The sequence below is a fragment of the Diabrotica virgifera genome, chromosome 1, assembly GCF_917563875.1.
Source record: "Diabrotica virgifera virgifera chromosome 1, PGI_DIABVI_V3a".
NCBI classification, from domain to species: domain Eukaryota; kingdom Metazoa; phylum Arthropoda; class Insecta; order Coleoptera; family Chrysomelidae; genus Diabrotica; species Diabrotica virgifera.
In genome coordinates this window covers 236,312,225-236,325,387 of record NC_065443.1, presented here as the reverse complement: position 1 = coordinate 236,325,387, position 13,163 = coordinate 236,312,225, and the positions used below count along the sequence as shown (strand labels likewise).

General features: G+C 32.6%; 1 protein-coding gene and 1 non-coding gene across 3 annotated transcripts in view; both read right to left on the bottom strand.

Annotated features, from left to right (window-relative positions):
- Positions 1 to 1,809: 1,809 nt before the first annotated feature.
- The window catches only part of LOC114326729 (condensin complex subunit 3-like), a 162,065-nt gene continuing 150,711 nt past the window's right edge, over positions 1,810 to 13,163 (bottom strand). For both annotated transcript variants that reach the window (XM_050648039.1, XM_050648047.1), the window contains exons 13-14: positions 10,999 to 11,166; positions 1,810 to 7,056 (exon numbers count right to left, since the gene is read on the bottom strand). In XM_050648039.1, coding sequence (XP_050503996.1) covers positions 6,886 to 7,056; positions 10,999 to 11,166 — 339 coding nt within the window. In that variant the 3' untranslated portion in view covers positions 1,810 to 6,885. The remainder of the gene's footprint in view (positions 7,057 to 10,998; positions 11,167 to 13,163) is intronic.
- On the bottom strand, positions 11,635 to 11,706 carry Trnak-uuu (transfer RNA lysine (anticodon UUU)). The gene has a single exon. It is a non-coding gene; the product is annotated as a tRNA-Lys (tRNA).

The following is a 13,163-nucleotide window of genomic DNA, read 5'->3' as shown; positions in this document are numbered from 1 at the left end:
TCACTCTTTTTTCCTGAAGTGATTGCTCCTCCAGGAAAGTGAGTTTCTAACAAGAGCAAAGCTCGTTCTTTCTCGCTTTCTGTGAAGCGTCCGTCTGGCTTCCGTAGTGCCATTACTGTATCTACTCTTCCCTTTGCCAAGACCTTGTGTAGCCTTGCTGCAGAGGGAGTAGTGTCTATTTCTTCGCAGAATTTTCTGAAGCTATTTCTTTTAGCCTTTCTAATCTCTTTATTGTATAATGTGAGTTTCTCGGTGTATCTCTGCCAATCTCCGTTACGTTTGGCTCTGTTGAAGAGCTGTCGCGTCTCGGATCTTAGGTTTGACAGATGTTCGTTCCACCATATTGCATCTTTTGATTTTCTGGTCCTCTGAAGAGGACAACTTGATTCATAGGCGTCGAGTATTACCTCGTTAAGTTCTATGACATCATTTTCTAATGCCAGGTGGTTTCTGGCATTTCCTTTAGTACGAAGACTTACAAGATTTCTCCTCAGGTTAGAGTTGTATTCATCCCAGTTTGTTTTCCTGGGGTTTCTCCTGAGTTTTGGCTCAGGAGGACTACAATCTAACCTGAACATAATTATTCTATGATCAGAGAGGGATGGTTCGTTCGATACTCTCCAGTCCCCTCACCCGATCTGATAGATTCGGTGTGCTTACAGTTATATCTAGCACTTCTTTTCTTGTTTTAGTTACAAAAGTAGGGGTATTCCCTATATTGTGTATGACAAGATTCTTACTAAGAATAAATTCTAAAATTTTCTCACCTCTTTCATTGGTGTCTGTGCTCCCCCATACGGTATTGTGACCATTAGCGTCACATCCTAGGAGAAGCGGTAGTTTCTTCTGCTCACAGTACTCTACTAGTCTTTGCAGTTCTGGAGGCGGTGCAGTCCCGTCTCCTGCAAAGTAGCATGAGACTATCATAACTTCTTGACGCCCTTTTCCGAACTCAAGGTTTGCTCGAATCGGAACAAGGTCTCTCGTCATAAATTCTGAAACACAAAAGTGATTAATACTGTTACTTACCAAGATGCATGCTCTGGGTTTGTCAACATTACTTACTTTGTATATCAGCTTAGCTTCTCCGAAAAAAAACCTATCCTTAGAAAAACTCGAAATTGTCAGATTAAGATAAGATAAGTTAAATACATGTAAAACAGTGTATATTTAAAAAATCTGACTTTGAGCGGGGCGTAAGCAAATAGGTGAGTCACAAAGTTTCACATAAAAGCCAATATTTCGCGAAATGAACGTCAGATCAAAAAAACTAAAAAATACGTGGTCAATATTTTTCAAATATCTATCGAACGATACTAAACATGACCCCCACGGAGATTGGTGGGGAGTAAATTTTAAATACGAACCCCGCGATATTTCACGAAACGAACATCCGATCTAGAAACTGAAAAATACACGTATTCAATATTTTTCAAAAATCTATCGAATGACACAATACACGACCCCCCAAGGAGGTGGGGTGGTGGGTTACTTTAAAATCTTAAATAGGGCCTCCATTTTTTATTGCAGATTTGGATTCCTTACGTAAAAATAAGTAACTTTTATTTGAGACATTTTTATTATGGATAGATGGCGCTACAATCGGAAAAACGATTGTTGGAAATGGCAAATTAAATTAAAAAATGGAAAGTCCCCCACTTTATGGAAATCTTAACTTTTTTGGTTTTAGGACCTACTCTTCACAACCCAATAGGTCCCCATAACGCTCGAGTAACTGCAAATTTAGCATACTTTCCTCCCCTACTATTACTAAGATACTGATTAAAATTGAATAATAAAACAACATAATTTGTGAAGGTGGCCAAATGACCAATATAATTCTCTTATTAAGTCTTGAATAATGGATTGAGCAATTAAACTTGCTATACCTCGTTTTTTAAATAGAAGGAGTAATTCAAATTTACCGCGTCGTAATGCTTGTTTGTAATTGGTCCAACCACAGGCAAATTTACCATAGACAAGGCATACTGAGCAAAAAAGCGTAACGCGCCGGCGGTCGATCGGTGGTCTGTCTGTCTCTTTTTACAAAGCGATCCCGCGAATGTGACAGACAAAGATGGCTAGACCACTCAAAGTGAATATTGTTCATTGATATTGGCGTTACACCTCAATTGGCCATGAGCCGATGGGTAGAGGAGATTTGACAGCTTTCGCCAGCGCTGTTAGTGGCAGTTTTGTGCATTTATCTGATAAATTTAAATGGCGCGCCATGGGTAGAGGAGAGGGGATTTGACGGTTTTCACCAGCGCTGGTAGTGCAGCGTTGCCACATTTAGTAGATTTCTACTTTTTTGGTAGATTTTTGAAAATTTTTAAAAAAATTCTAGTAGGCAATATTTTTTAGAAGATTTTTGGTATATTTCAACATTTTTTTATGACTAAAATAAAATTTGCTTTTTAATAGTATTTACCCCATTTCTAAATTAATTTTTAGACATTTTGTTACAATTTCCCAATGTCATTACCGAAAATAAGATTCAGGGGTGGGATTCTGTGTACAATCGCTAACACCGCCGACCGCTTTCTATCAATGTCAATATATTTGAATTTTTAGTTTTAATTCAAATATTTTCTTGTTTTGCTAAGTGTCACTTCAGCATCAACTAGCAAAACTAGAAAATAATTCAATTAAAGCTAAAAATTCAAATATTTTCACGACAATTGACATCGATAGAAAGCGAAGTGTAGATATTACAGTGCACGTAATCTAGCCCCAGGACGTAGATGATGAATATTAAACAGAAATGAAACTGGATTCTGGTGTAACAAACTTGCAGATTTCAAGTAGCAGTGCAATCAGTACCTATTTCAGGTGTTATTGAAGAGTTCTGGTATTCGGTGAACCTGCTAAGGCCGCGTCCCACCATCAAATAATTTGATCAAACTGGTTTGAGCAAACTGAAAGTGACAGTTAGTGACGTCACATCCTGATGAAAAATTTTAATTTTAAATAAAGTACAAACAAGTTGGACAACTCAATACAAAAAGTTTGATCAAACTAGACTGATAGTGAGAGCACAGATTTTTAGAATTTCAAAAAAACTGCAATTGTGACGTCACTTTGACGTACTTCCGGAGTTTGCTCAAACTGTTTGATCAAATTATTTGATGGTGAGACGCGGCCTTTAGAAGCTAACGATGGAAAACTAAAATATTTGCAAAACAACAAATGTTGTGTTTGCGTGTTTCTAATGTAAAATGCGAAATAATTGTTTGAAGAATGTGATCCAGACATGCAGATGTTAAAATCAGTGGATGACAAAATATTATATACAAATATTAAATATGAAACTGATAAAAATTAATTATAGTTGGTCATTTTGTTCCCCAGTTAAAATATAAAAAAAGTTTGGTTTTTGTTTACAAACAGTCGTATTAATTTCTAGTTAAACTCCCTCTGTGGCTCAGTGGTAAGAGCGCCTACCTTTGGATCGGAAGGTCCGAATGGTCGTGAACTCGAATCTCACCAGGGTAGAGAATTTTTCGTTTATTATAAATTAATAAATGAAAATAGTTTCTATCCTTGTGTGATCGGTACCCACCGGAGGGACCGCAGACGTTCGGATATAATTAGCGTCTCTGCAAAGACAATGACATCGACTTTGCAAAGTAACAAGACACTTACTCAACACACACACTACACATAACACTAGCTACCTATGGTAAAATCCACTGTACCATCACCATGCCAATGCCCATTAGTTGTCGAGGCATTAGCTAAATAAAAAAAATTTCTAGTTAGTCAGCTGTTATTTTTATTATAAAAAGTCCTAAATTATATACAAATATATTAATAAAGTTATATAGTATATTTTAGTTTTTGATAAGTAGATTTTATAATAGTAAGCTAAACTTACAGTAGATTTTCTAAATAAAATGTGGCAACGCTGTGTTAGTGGCTGTTGGCAGTTTTGTTTTGTGCATTTGATAAACTTCACAAACTGAAATGGCGGGTAATATGGATTTTTCAAAAAAGAAAACAAGATATTGCAGCTCTTGTATTGATTCATGTAAAAATATTGAATATAACAGTACTGGATGCAGTTATTATATTCGGAAACATTGCGTACATGTCCTGTATCAACTAAATCCTTCCCTTTTTTGGTGTTGCTGATTGAAATTGGATATCATGGGAAATAAGATTTGAATCCAGTATAATGTTTAATATCCATTTTGATAGAATTCAAACAAATTACAATTCATACAAATTACCAGTAAGCACACAAAAATAAACAGAGGTAACCTTTAAAATGTTAAATAATTCATATAAACTTATTCTTTTTCTCAATGGTCTCTTGCGTAAGCAGTCATGCAGTCGCACGAACTTATATATTAAATATTAAAATTATAATGAATAACATAAAAAAACATAATTAATTTTACTATTAATTCTGTGTATTCGTTTAGTAATCAGGTTACAATAATATTTCAGTTCATAATTTGTGTCTTTCTAGATAAGTATCTATTTTTCTCGTTTTGTATATTTCACATACATAAATTTTATCAGAAAAGTATAAGTTTCAAACCGCGAGATAGCGCTACCGTCGAAACTCACAGCCAATACACAGAGCGGATCATAACTTGCCTGGTCTACCCCTACCCTTTATAGCCCAGTAAATGAACGGGAAATACCGCGACACCGTGTAATTTTCAGGGACAACTCCGAATTGCATGAAAGTTTGGATTTAGGTTCTACTTACCCTCCACTTCAAAGTTGAAATTGTGCCGTTGATTGCTTTTACTTGTGGGGTGACAGTCACCCCTTCTCGGGGGTGAAAAAACATTTGTTCACGATAAGACCGGAAATGGATAAATTGACTGATTTTAAGCAACTTTTGTTCTATAGAGTTTTTTATGTAAGTCAATACTTTTCGAGTTATTTGCGATTGAAAATGTTTATTTTTCGACAAAAACACTACGTTTTCAGACGTTTTTTCGCAAATAACTCAAAAAGTAAATATTTGATCGAAAAAAATGTCCTTAGCAAAAATGTAGCTTATAACAAACAAACAAAAAATGGTGTATTAGTAAAGTCTGTCAATCAAATAAAAACAAAGTTGTAGCTCATGAAAAATACGTTCTTATTCGTCTAATTCCAAATCGAATATTTCAAGGTGAAATCACTGAAAAATTAAGCACTTTTCGGGAAAAACCCATTCAAAATTGTTTATAAAAAGCTTTATTTTAATTGTTTTTAAACTTTTTTAGCACTAAAAATAAGCGAGTTACACTCAAAATAAAGTTGGCCGTCTTTTTTTTTTTTGGTAAAAAATCATGAAAATCTCCCCGTGTTTAGCTCCCCAAATGAAATTAATCGTTACCGCTTTACAAACAATTTACTTACTTATCTGTTTTTTATATGATCTGTAAGTCTCACCGGTTTAAAGTGCTTTTTTTTGAAAGGTTTATAGTTTAAAAAGCTTGAACGGGTCACTAATCACGAGTGTATCTACCGTGAACCAGCATATTTATAATAGCAAACATTTTCAAACAAGCAAACAAGCCTACATTTTTTTACTCTTTAAGACTTTTCTTATCACTAATACTTTTTAAGTTATTTTGAAAATAGGAAATTTTTCAAAAATTTTTAGAAATTTTTTTTTTTTTTTACTATAAAACCACATTTTTTTAAAAATGAGCAGTTCAAACCAATCAAACTTACAGATCATATAAAAAATACACATACAGTTAAAATAAATGGTAAAGTGGTAACGATTAATTTTATTTAGGTGCTAAAATAAAGGGGGATTTTCACGATTTTTTTTTTATCAAAAAAAAGAGCCAACTTTTTTTTCGGTGTAACTCGTTTATTTTTTATGCTAGAAACTTTTGTAAAAAAAAAAACAAATATAAAGCTTTTTTTAGATACTTTAAAAATGTTAATAAGGTTTTCCCGAAAAGTGCTTAATTTTTTGGTGATTTCGCGTTGAATTATTAGATTTGGAATTAGACGAATAAGAACGTATTTTTCATGAGCTACAACGTTGCTTTTATTCAATTTACAGACTTTACTGACACACCATTTTTTTTTTCGTTTTTTTATAAGCTATACTTTTGCTAAGAATATTTTTTTTGATAAAATATTTACTTTTTGAATTATTTGTGAAAAACGGTCTGAAAACGTAGTTTTTTTGTCGAAAAATCAACATTTTCAATCGCGAATAACTCGAAAAGTATTGACTTAAGTAAAAAACTTTATACAGCGAAAGTTGCTTATAATCTGTAAATTTTTCCATTTCCGGGCTTATTTTAAACACGCGTTTTTCACCCCCTAGAAGGGGTGACTGTCACCCCCCAAGTAAAAGCAACCAACGGCACAAATTCAACTTTGAAGTGGAGGGTATAAGTAGAACCTAAATCCAAATTTTCATGCAATTCGGAGCTGCCCCTGAAAATTACACTCCAAAACGGTCATTTATTGGGCTATTATTATGTCTGAAATTTACTCCACTAAATTATAAAATTTTGACACTATTGGCATTTATCAAATTTGGACACTAATGACAGTTAAAATTCATTGGTTAATTAAGTATTCCTTTAATTTTTAGATTTTTAGTCTGCATTTATATAAAAAAACAGTTGTTTTTAGAACTCTTAGCGATGTATTAGTATAATATAATATCTATGGATTGCCGTCGAAGACCGACTTAGTCAACCAAAAAAGAAGATGAATCTGGCTATTTTTCTAATAGTGACATTATCGGATGTGAATTTGTCTTTGAGTTTACTCCTCCTATTTAAAAAATGAACTTAATTGAACATAAGTATTTAAAGATAAATTATCATAAAATATATTATACATAAAGATACCATCACAACTCATTCAGTGTATACACATAAAAAAAACTTCCAAAAAAATTCTTAATCATAACAACTCTTCTGCGTCTTCATCTGCTTCCATAATAGTTTGCTGTGTTATTCTGGTTCTATTCGTAATTTCTTGATTTGTATCCGTATGCTGTAGATCTAGCGCTACTGAATTTAGTTTCGCAGTAAACTTTATGATATTGTTGATTATAAGTTTTTCTTTAATTATCTAAAATATATAAAATTATTAGACATCCTAATAATAATGTAAGCGAAAAAGATGTATTTGGATGAAATCCAAGAAATGAACTTATAGCAGATACATCTTGCGATACAGCATATAAATATGTTGATATGTTATATAGTCCTGGATCCCGCGTATCAAAAAAAGTTTATTAATTGGGACCGTGCAAGTTCGGAAAAGCGACATTTTTAGCACTTTTAATTATATTGGCCAATTATATTAGTCCTGGTTGCTGGATAATTTCAAGGCCATAGCCCAAAAAAATTTAAGAAGAAAAAATAAAATTGAGGTTATGTTATTAAAAGGTACACAATTGTATTTAGTAAATAAAATTAATTATTAATATGCAGTACTGCAAGCAAAATACAATTAATTAAAGTACCCCGCATAAACCTTACGTAAATTAGGTCCCAGTGGATTTCGTTCATACTTTGGGAAAATACTCTTTGAAGCATCCTGATAAAAAGTTCTCATGGGCACAACTCAATCGTATGAAGGATTTTCAAGATATAGGGACCTTTACTTTGACCTTGACCTTCAACGGACTTCATCTTCTAGAGTTTCGAGGGTTTTCGACATTAAATTAATATAAACAGATTATTCATGGGTTTTTGGGATCGCTAAATATGAATATGCCATCAGAATTGACCTCCGGAGGACGTGGTGGCCAGGGCCACTGCAAGGGACGTCATCTTCTAGAGTTTTGATGGCTTTCGGCATTTAATTGATGCAAATGAATTACTGGAGGGTTTTTTGAGGTCGCTAAACACGAATATGCCACCAGAACCGACTCCCGGAGCACCTGGTTTCCAAGGTCAATGAAAGGGGCTGCTGGAGTTTCGAGGGTCTTCGGTACTACATTAATGAAAACGGACTAGTTATAGGTTTTTGGGGTTGCTGAACACGAATACGTGATCAGCACTGACACAGGAGCACCTGGTGCCTAAGACAGGTTATCTTCTAGAGTTTCGGAGAAATCAAATGGAGGAATCAAATGGATTACTCTTAGGTTATCAACTCCAGAAGATAACCTGTCTTAGGCACCAGGTGCTCTTGTGTCTGTGCTGATCACGCATTCGTGTTCAGCAACCTCAAAAACCTATTGGGACCGTGCAAGTTCGGCAAAGCGACCCCTATTTCTACGCTCTGTACTTTTATTCGCACTTTTAATTATATTGGCCAATTATATTAGTCCTGGTTACTGGATAATTGTCAAGGCCATAGTCCAAAAAAAAATAATAAGAAGAAAAAATAAGATTCAGGTTATGTAATGAAAACATCAACAATTGTATGTAGTAAATAAAATTAGTTATTAAAATGCAGTACTGCAAGCAAAATACAATTAATTAAATTTACCTTTATATAATAATTGCATATCATATCAATATTGTGAAGCAATATATAATTTTTCTGCTTCATTGACAGAAGGTATGAAATATACGTCAATTTGACAATTTCAATTGACAATATGAATTATTTAAGATAGTTGCAATATTTCTCCGCGACTCGCGCAGGGTCGTTTCTCGTTTCCCTTTCCAAGTACTTGCACACCGCGAATAACTAATTCGTTTGCATTAATGTAGTACTAAAGACCCTCAAAACTCTAGGAGCGCCTTTCATTGAAATTGGAAACCAGGTGCTCCGGGAGTCGGTTCTGGTGGCATATTCGTGTTTAGCGACCTCAAAAAACCCTCCAGTAATTCATTTGCATCAATTAAATGCCGAAAACCATCGAAACTCTAGAAGATGACGTCCCTTGCAGTAGCCCTGGCCACCACGTCCTCCGGAGGTTAATTCTGATGGCATATTCGTGTTTAGCGATCCCAAAAACCCATGAGTAATCTGTTTATATCAATTTAATGCCGAAAATCCTCGAAACTCTAGAAGATGACAACCGTTGAAGGTCAAGGTCAAAGTAAAGGTCGCCATTGAATAGCCACGAAAAAATCCTAGACTACTAGTACTTTTCTTTGATCCAAACTTTTACATGTTGCCAGATAACCAGTAACTCGAAATCGAAATACCCAGTAAATCTTATAATTTTCCGAGTGTGTGCCTCTATATCTTGAAAATCCTTCATACGATTGAGTTGTGCCCATGAGAACTTTTTATCAGGATGCTTCAAAGAGTATTTTCGTCACGTAAATAAAAAATATTTTTGTACTTTTTTAAATAATGTCCTTTTTTCTTTAATAATTAAATATTATAAAATATGTTAATTAACAAACCTTTCTAAGAGTAATTCATCAATGATTTATTATACCTATAATAAATAATAAATAATTCATCTTTCACAATAACGTTTTTTTTATATTTATTTTCACTTTATTGATATTTTATATTACTTTTTAGATGTAGTCCTGTCGCCAGGGGGGTACAACGGCCTCCTGTATTCAGATGGACTTACCCAAGTTTTTTTATGTATTTTGACCCGTAGAACACGAATTTTTTGGGTAACAGTTGATCCGGATGTCGATCAGATTGTTATAAACAAAGAAGTTGAGGAATTACATAACAGCGATTTCTCGCAAAACAAAACATGTTTTTGTATTTTTTGGGCCATTCTAACCAAAAAGTGTTCCTACAATTTTTTTCGTAGGATGCATAGTTTTCGAGATAAACGCGGTGTAACTTTCAAAAAATCGAAAAATTTCAATTTTTGTACTCGAGTAACTTTTGATTAAAAAATAAAATAGCAATTCTGCTTACCGCATTTGAAAGTTCAAGTCAAAGTATATCGGTTTTAGTTATTTGCATTGCTAAAAATTTATTATTTTATTGTTAAACAAAAGTATAAACACCTAGTGCTGGAGTGATGTTTTCAATGATTTCTCATTTAAAATGGAACGAGTAGGTAGAGTAGGTACAAGTGCAAGCGAGGCTATTTCTACGTAGCATGCATGTAAACGCATGTATTAGGCACGGGAAACACTATGTGTTTATAGCTTTTTTTAGCAATAAACACATAAATTTTTAGCAATGTATATATTTGGAAACGATAGAATTTGACATGAACTTTCAAATGCGGTAAGCAGAATTGCTATTTTATTTTTTAATCAAAAGTTATTCGGGTTCAAAAATTGAAATTTTTCGATTTTTTGAAAGTTCAACCGCGTTTATCTCGAAAACTATGCATCCTACGAAAAAACTTGTAGGAACATTTTTTGGTTAGAATGGCCCAAAGAATACAAAAACATGTTTTGTTTTGCGAGAAATCGCTGTTATGTAATTCCTCAACTTCTTTGTTTATAACAATCTTATCGACATCCGGATCAACTGTTACCCAAAAAATTCGTGTTCTACGGGCCAAAATACATAATAAAAACTTGGGTAAGTCCATCTGAATACAGGAGGCCGTTGTACCCCCCCTGGCGACAGGACTAATGACAGCATGAAATTTCAACAATATATTTTATTAGCGTTATTGGAATATTTTAGCAGATTTTATGTGTTATTGGAATTTCTAAGAAAAAGAAAATTCACAAAAATGACAAAAATCTTACAGTAACTTCTTTGTAACGCCCCATTTGCTTTCATGTTTTTTTTCAGTCCAAAGTACATACAATTACAAGCGTTTCCTGAAAATGTGAGCGATGAAAAAACTGGTGTATTTGAGATCTCGACTTTTTAAAATGTTAGAAATTTTTCCGATTATTCTGCTTTTCCTAAGTCGTAGGTCAATTGTGGAATAGTTGATTTTTATATAATTTTAGGTGGTCATAATAATATGGCCAGGGACTGTATTGTATGTATTGGTAGGGATAAGTAGGTACTATTAGTCAGGGTTGGACTAAGGAATAGTTTAAAATTGAGGATTCAAATTGCAGAAGTCATACAGCAAAAATATGATGATTTTTTGCATGTGAAAACTTGAACACATGGATTAATTCTCCGCTGTACTAGAAAACGTATGTTAGGTTTACTTACATCACGAACATCATCACAGTTCTTAAGAAAGTCATCAATGCATGTTCTTCCGTTGGGGATATCTAATAATAAAAGCATTTTACTGAACAATCCGTTTATTTTTTCTTCTGGTTTGTCAATAATCTTCTTAAATATTCTTTCTGCTATTTTGTTGTGGATATGATCTGCCTAAAACATATTAAATAAAAATGTATTAAATAAAAGATATTTACTCAAAAGTTTTGCTATTAAAGCAAATAAATTAATTTTTTTTTAATTCTGTTAAAATATATTTCTTTACTTGTAAAAAACCTGCAAAAACGTTAAAATTGATAAAAAGTCAATAAAAAATAAAAACTCAAGCTAAAGAACTTCACATTACAAACAATTTGTAAAATATAACAAACAGTTTGTAAAATGCCTTTTTAAAAACTTGTTACTTTTAAGGTGAATAAAAGTATTAATGTTTACTGACACATCTTTTAAACTAATATCAAAACTATATAAATTTAAATAATTACCATTTTGTAAAAAAAGAACTTTTTATTAATAAATTTATTAACCATGTTTATATTATTTATACGACACAAAATAAAAAAGTATTATAAAACCAATTATTTTTCAAATCAAAATATCAATTCTAAAAACACAAAGGATTTCCGATGCCGGGAATCGAACCCGAGCCTCCTGGGTAAAAACCAGGTATCCTAGCCACTAGACCATATTGGATGTGAGGTATGGAGATAAATATTTGACATATAAGCTTAGTGCAACAATATTACAAAAAATTACACTTTTGTAGAAAAGCACTTTTTATAATAATACCACGGTTTTGTTATATACAGTGCGTCCATAAAGTAACGCATAAATTCATTATTTCGTAAACCGGCGATATTAAGGAAAAATCCTGAAACAGGTCGATTTTTATTTTTAAATTCCGATTTTTTGGCATATATACCATACTAGTGACGTCAACCATCTGGGCATGATGACGTAATCGATGATTTTTTTAAATGAGAATAGGGGTCATCTGATAGTTCATTTGAACGGGTATTCAATTCTCTGTTCACTAATATAAACATTAACATATTTATTTATACAAGGTGTTCAAAAAAACATTTTTTTAATTAAAATAATTGAGACAAAAAGAAGAATGTATGTAATTTATTTAATTCAAAATACGTTTTACTGTTGTCAGAAAACAGGAAAAAAACGTTTATTTGACAAATAAATATTGTTTTTCGCTTAAGCTCAATGTTAAAGCTGCCACCCACCTGTCTCTTGGTAGTTTGAACATTTCGTTTAAACGAAAATTAATGTTTATTTGTCGAATAAAATTTTTTTCTATTTACTGACAGTAGTAAAATGCATTTTGAATTAAAATAAATTACATATATTCTTCTTTTTCTCTCACTTATCTTACTAAAAAAAATGTTTTTTGAACACCTTGTATAAATAATTATGTTAATGTTTTTATATTATTGGATATAGAATTGAATACCCTTTCAAATGAGCTATCACATGACCCCTGTTCCCATTTAAAAAATCATCGATTACGTCATCACGCTCATATGGATGACGTCACTAGTATGATATATATGCCAAAAAATCGTAATTTAAAAATAAAAATCGACCTGTTTCGGGATTTTTCCTTAAGTCGCCGGTTTACGAAATAACGAATTTATGCGTTACTTTATGGACGCACTGTATATATAGAACACAATATAAAAATATTAACTATATTGTTGTTTCAATCTCTATGTCATGCAAGAATTTTGTAATCGATTTCAAACTCATATAAATCAAAGAAAATCTTTAAAATTGTAAAAAATGAATAAACATGATTTAGAACAATAATTGTGATATAACTTAATATAGCTAATATCATATTAACTTAATAAAATATGAATTTTTAGTATATTAACTCAACAATACATGAAAATGCTAACTAAAGTAAAATAAAAAAAAAATAAAAAAAAAATGGGGAACACCCGTGTTTGAACCTGGGACCTTTCCATCTGCAGTTCAATGCTCTACCACTGAGCTATATTCGCTATGTTTATAATAGATTACAAGATTTCCCGGACATAGTGACAAAGACCAAGTGAAGCATATTGTGACGTGATTTTGTCACCCGACTGTTTGTTTACCGAATTTGATTTATGAATGCATTTAAAAGGGGTACC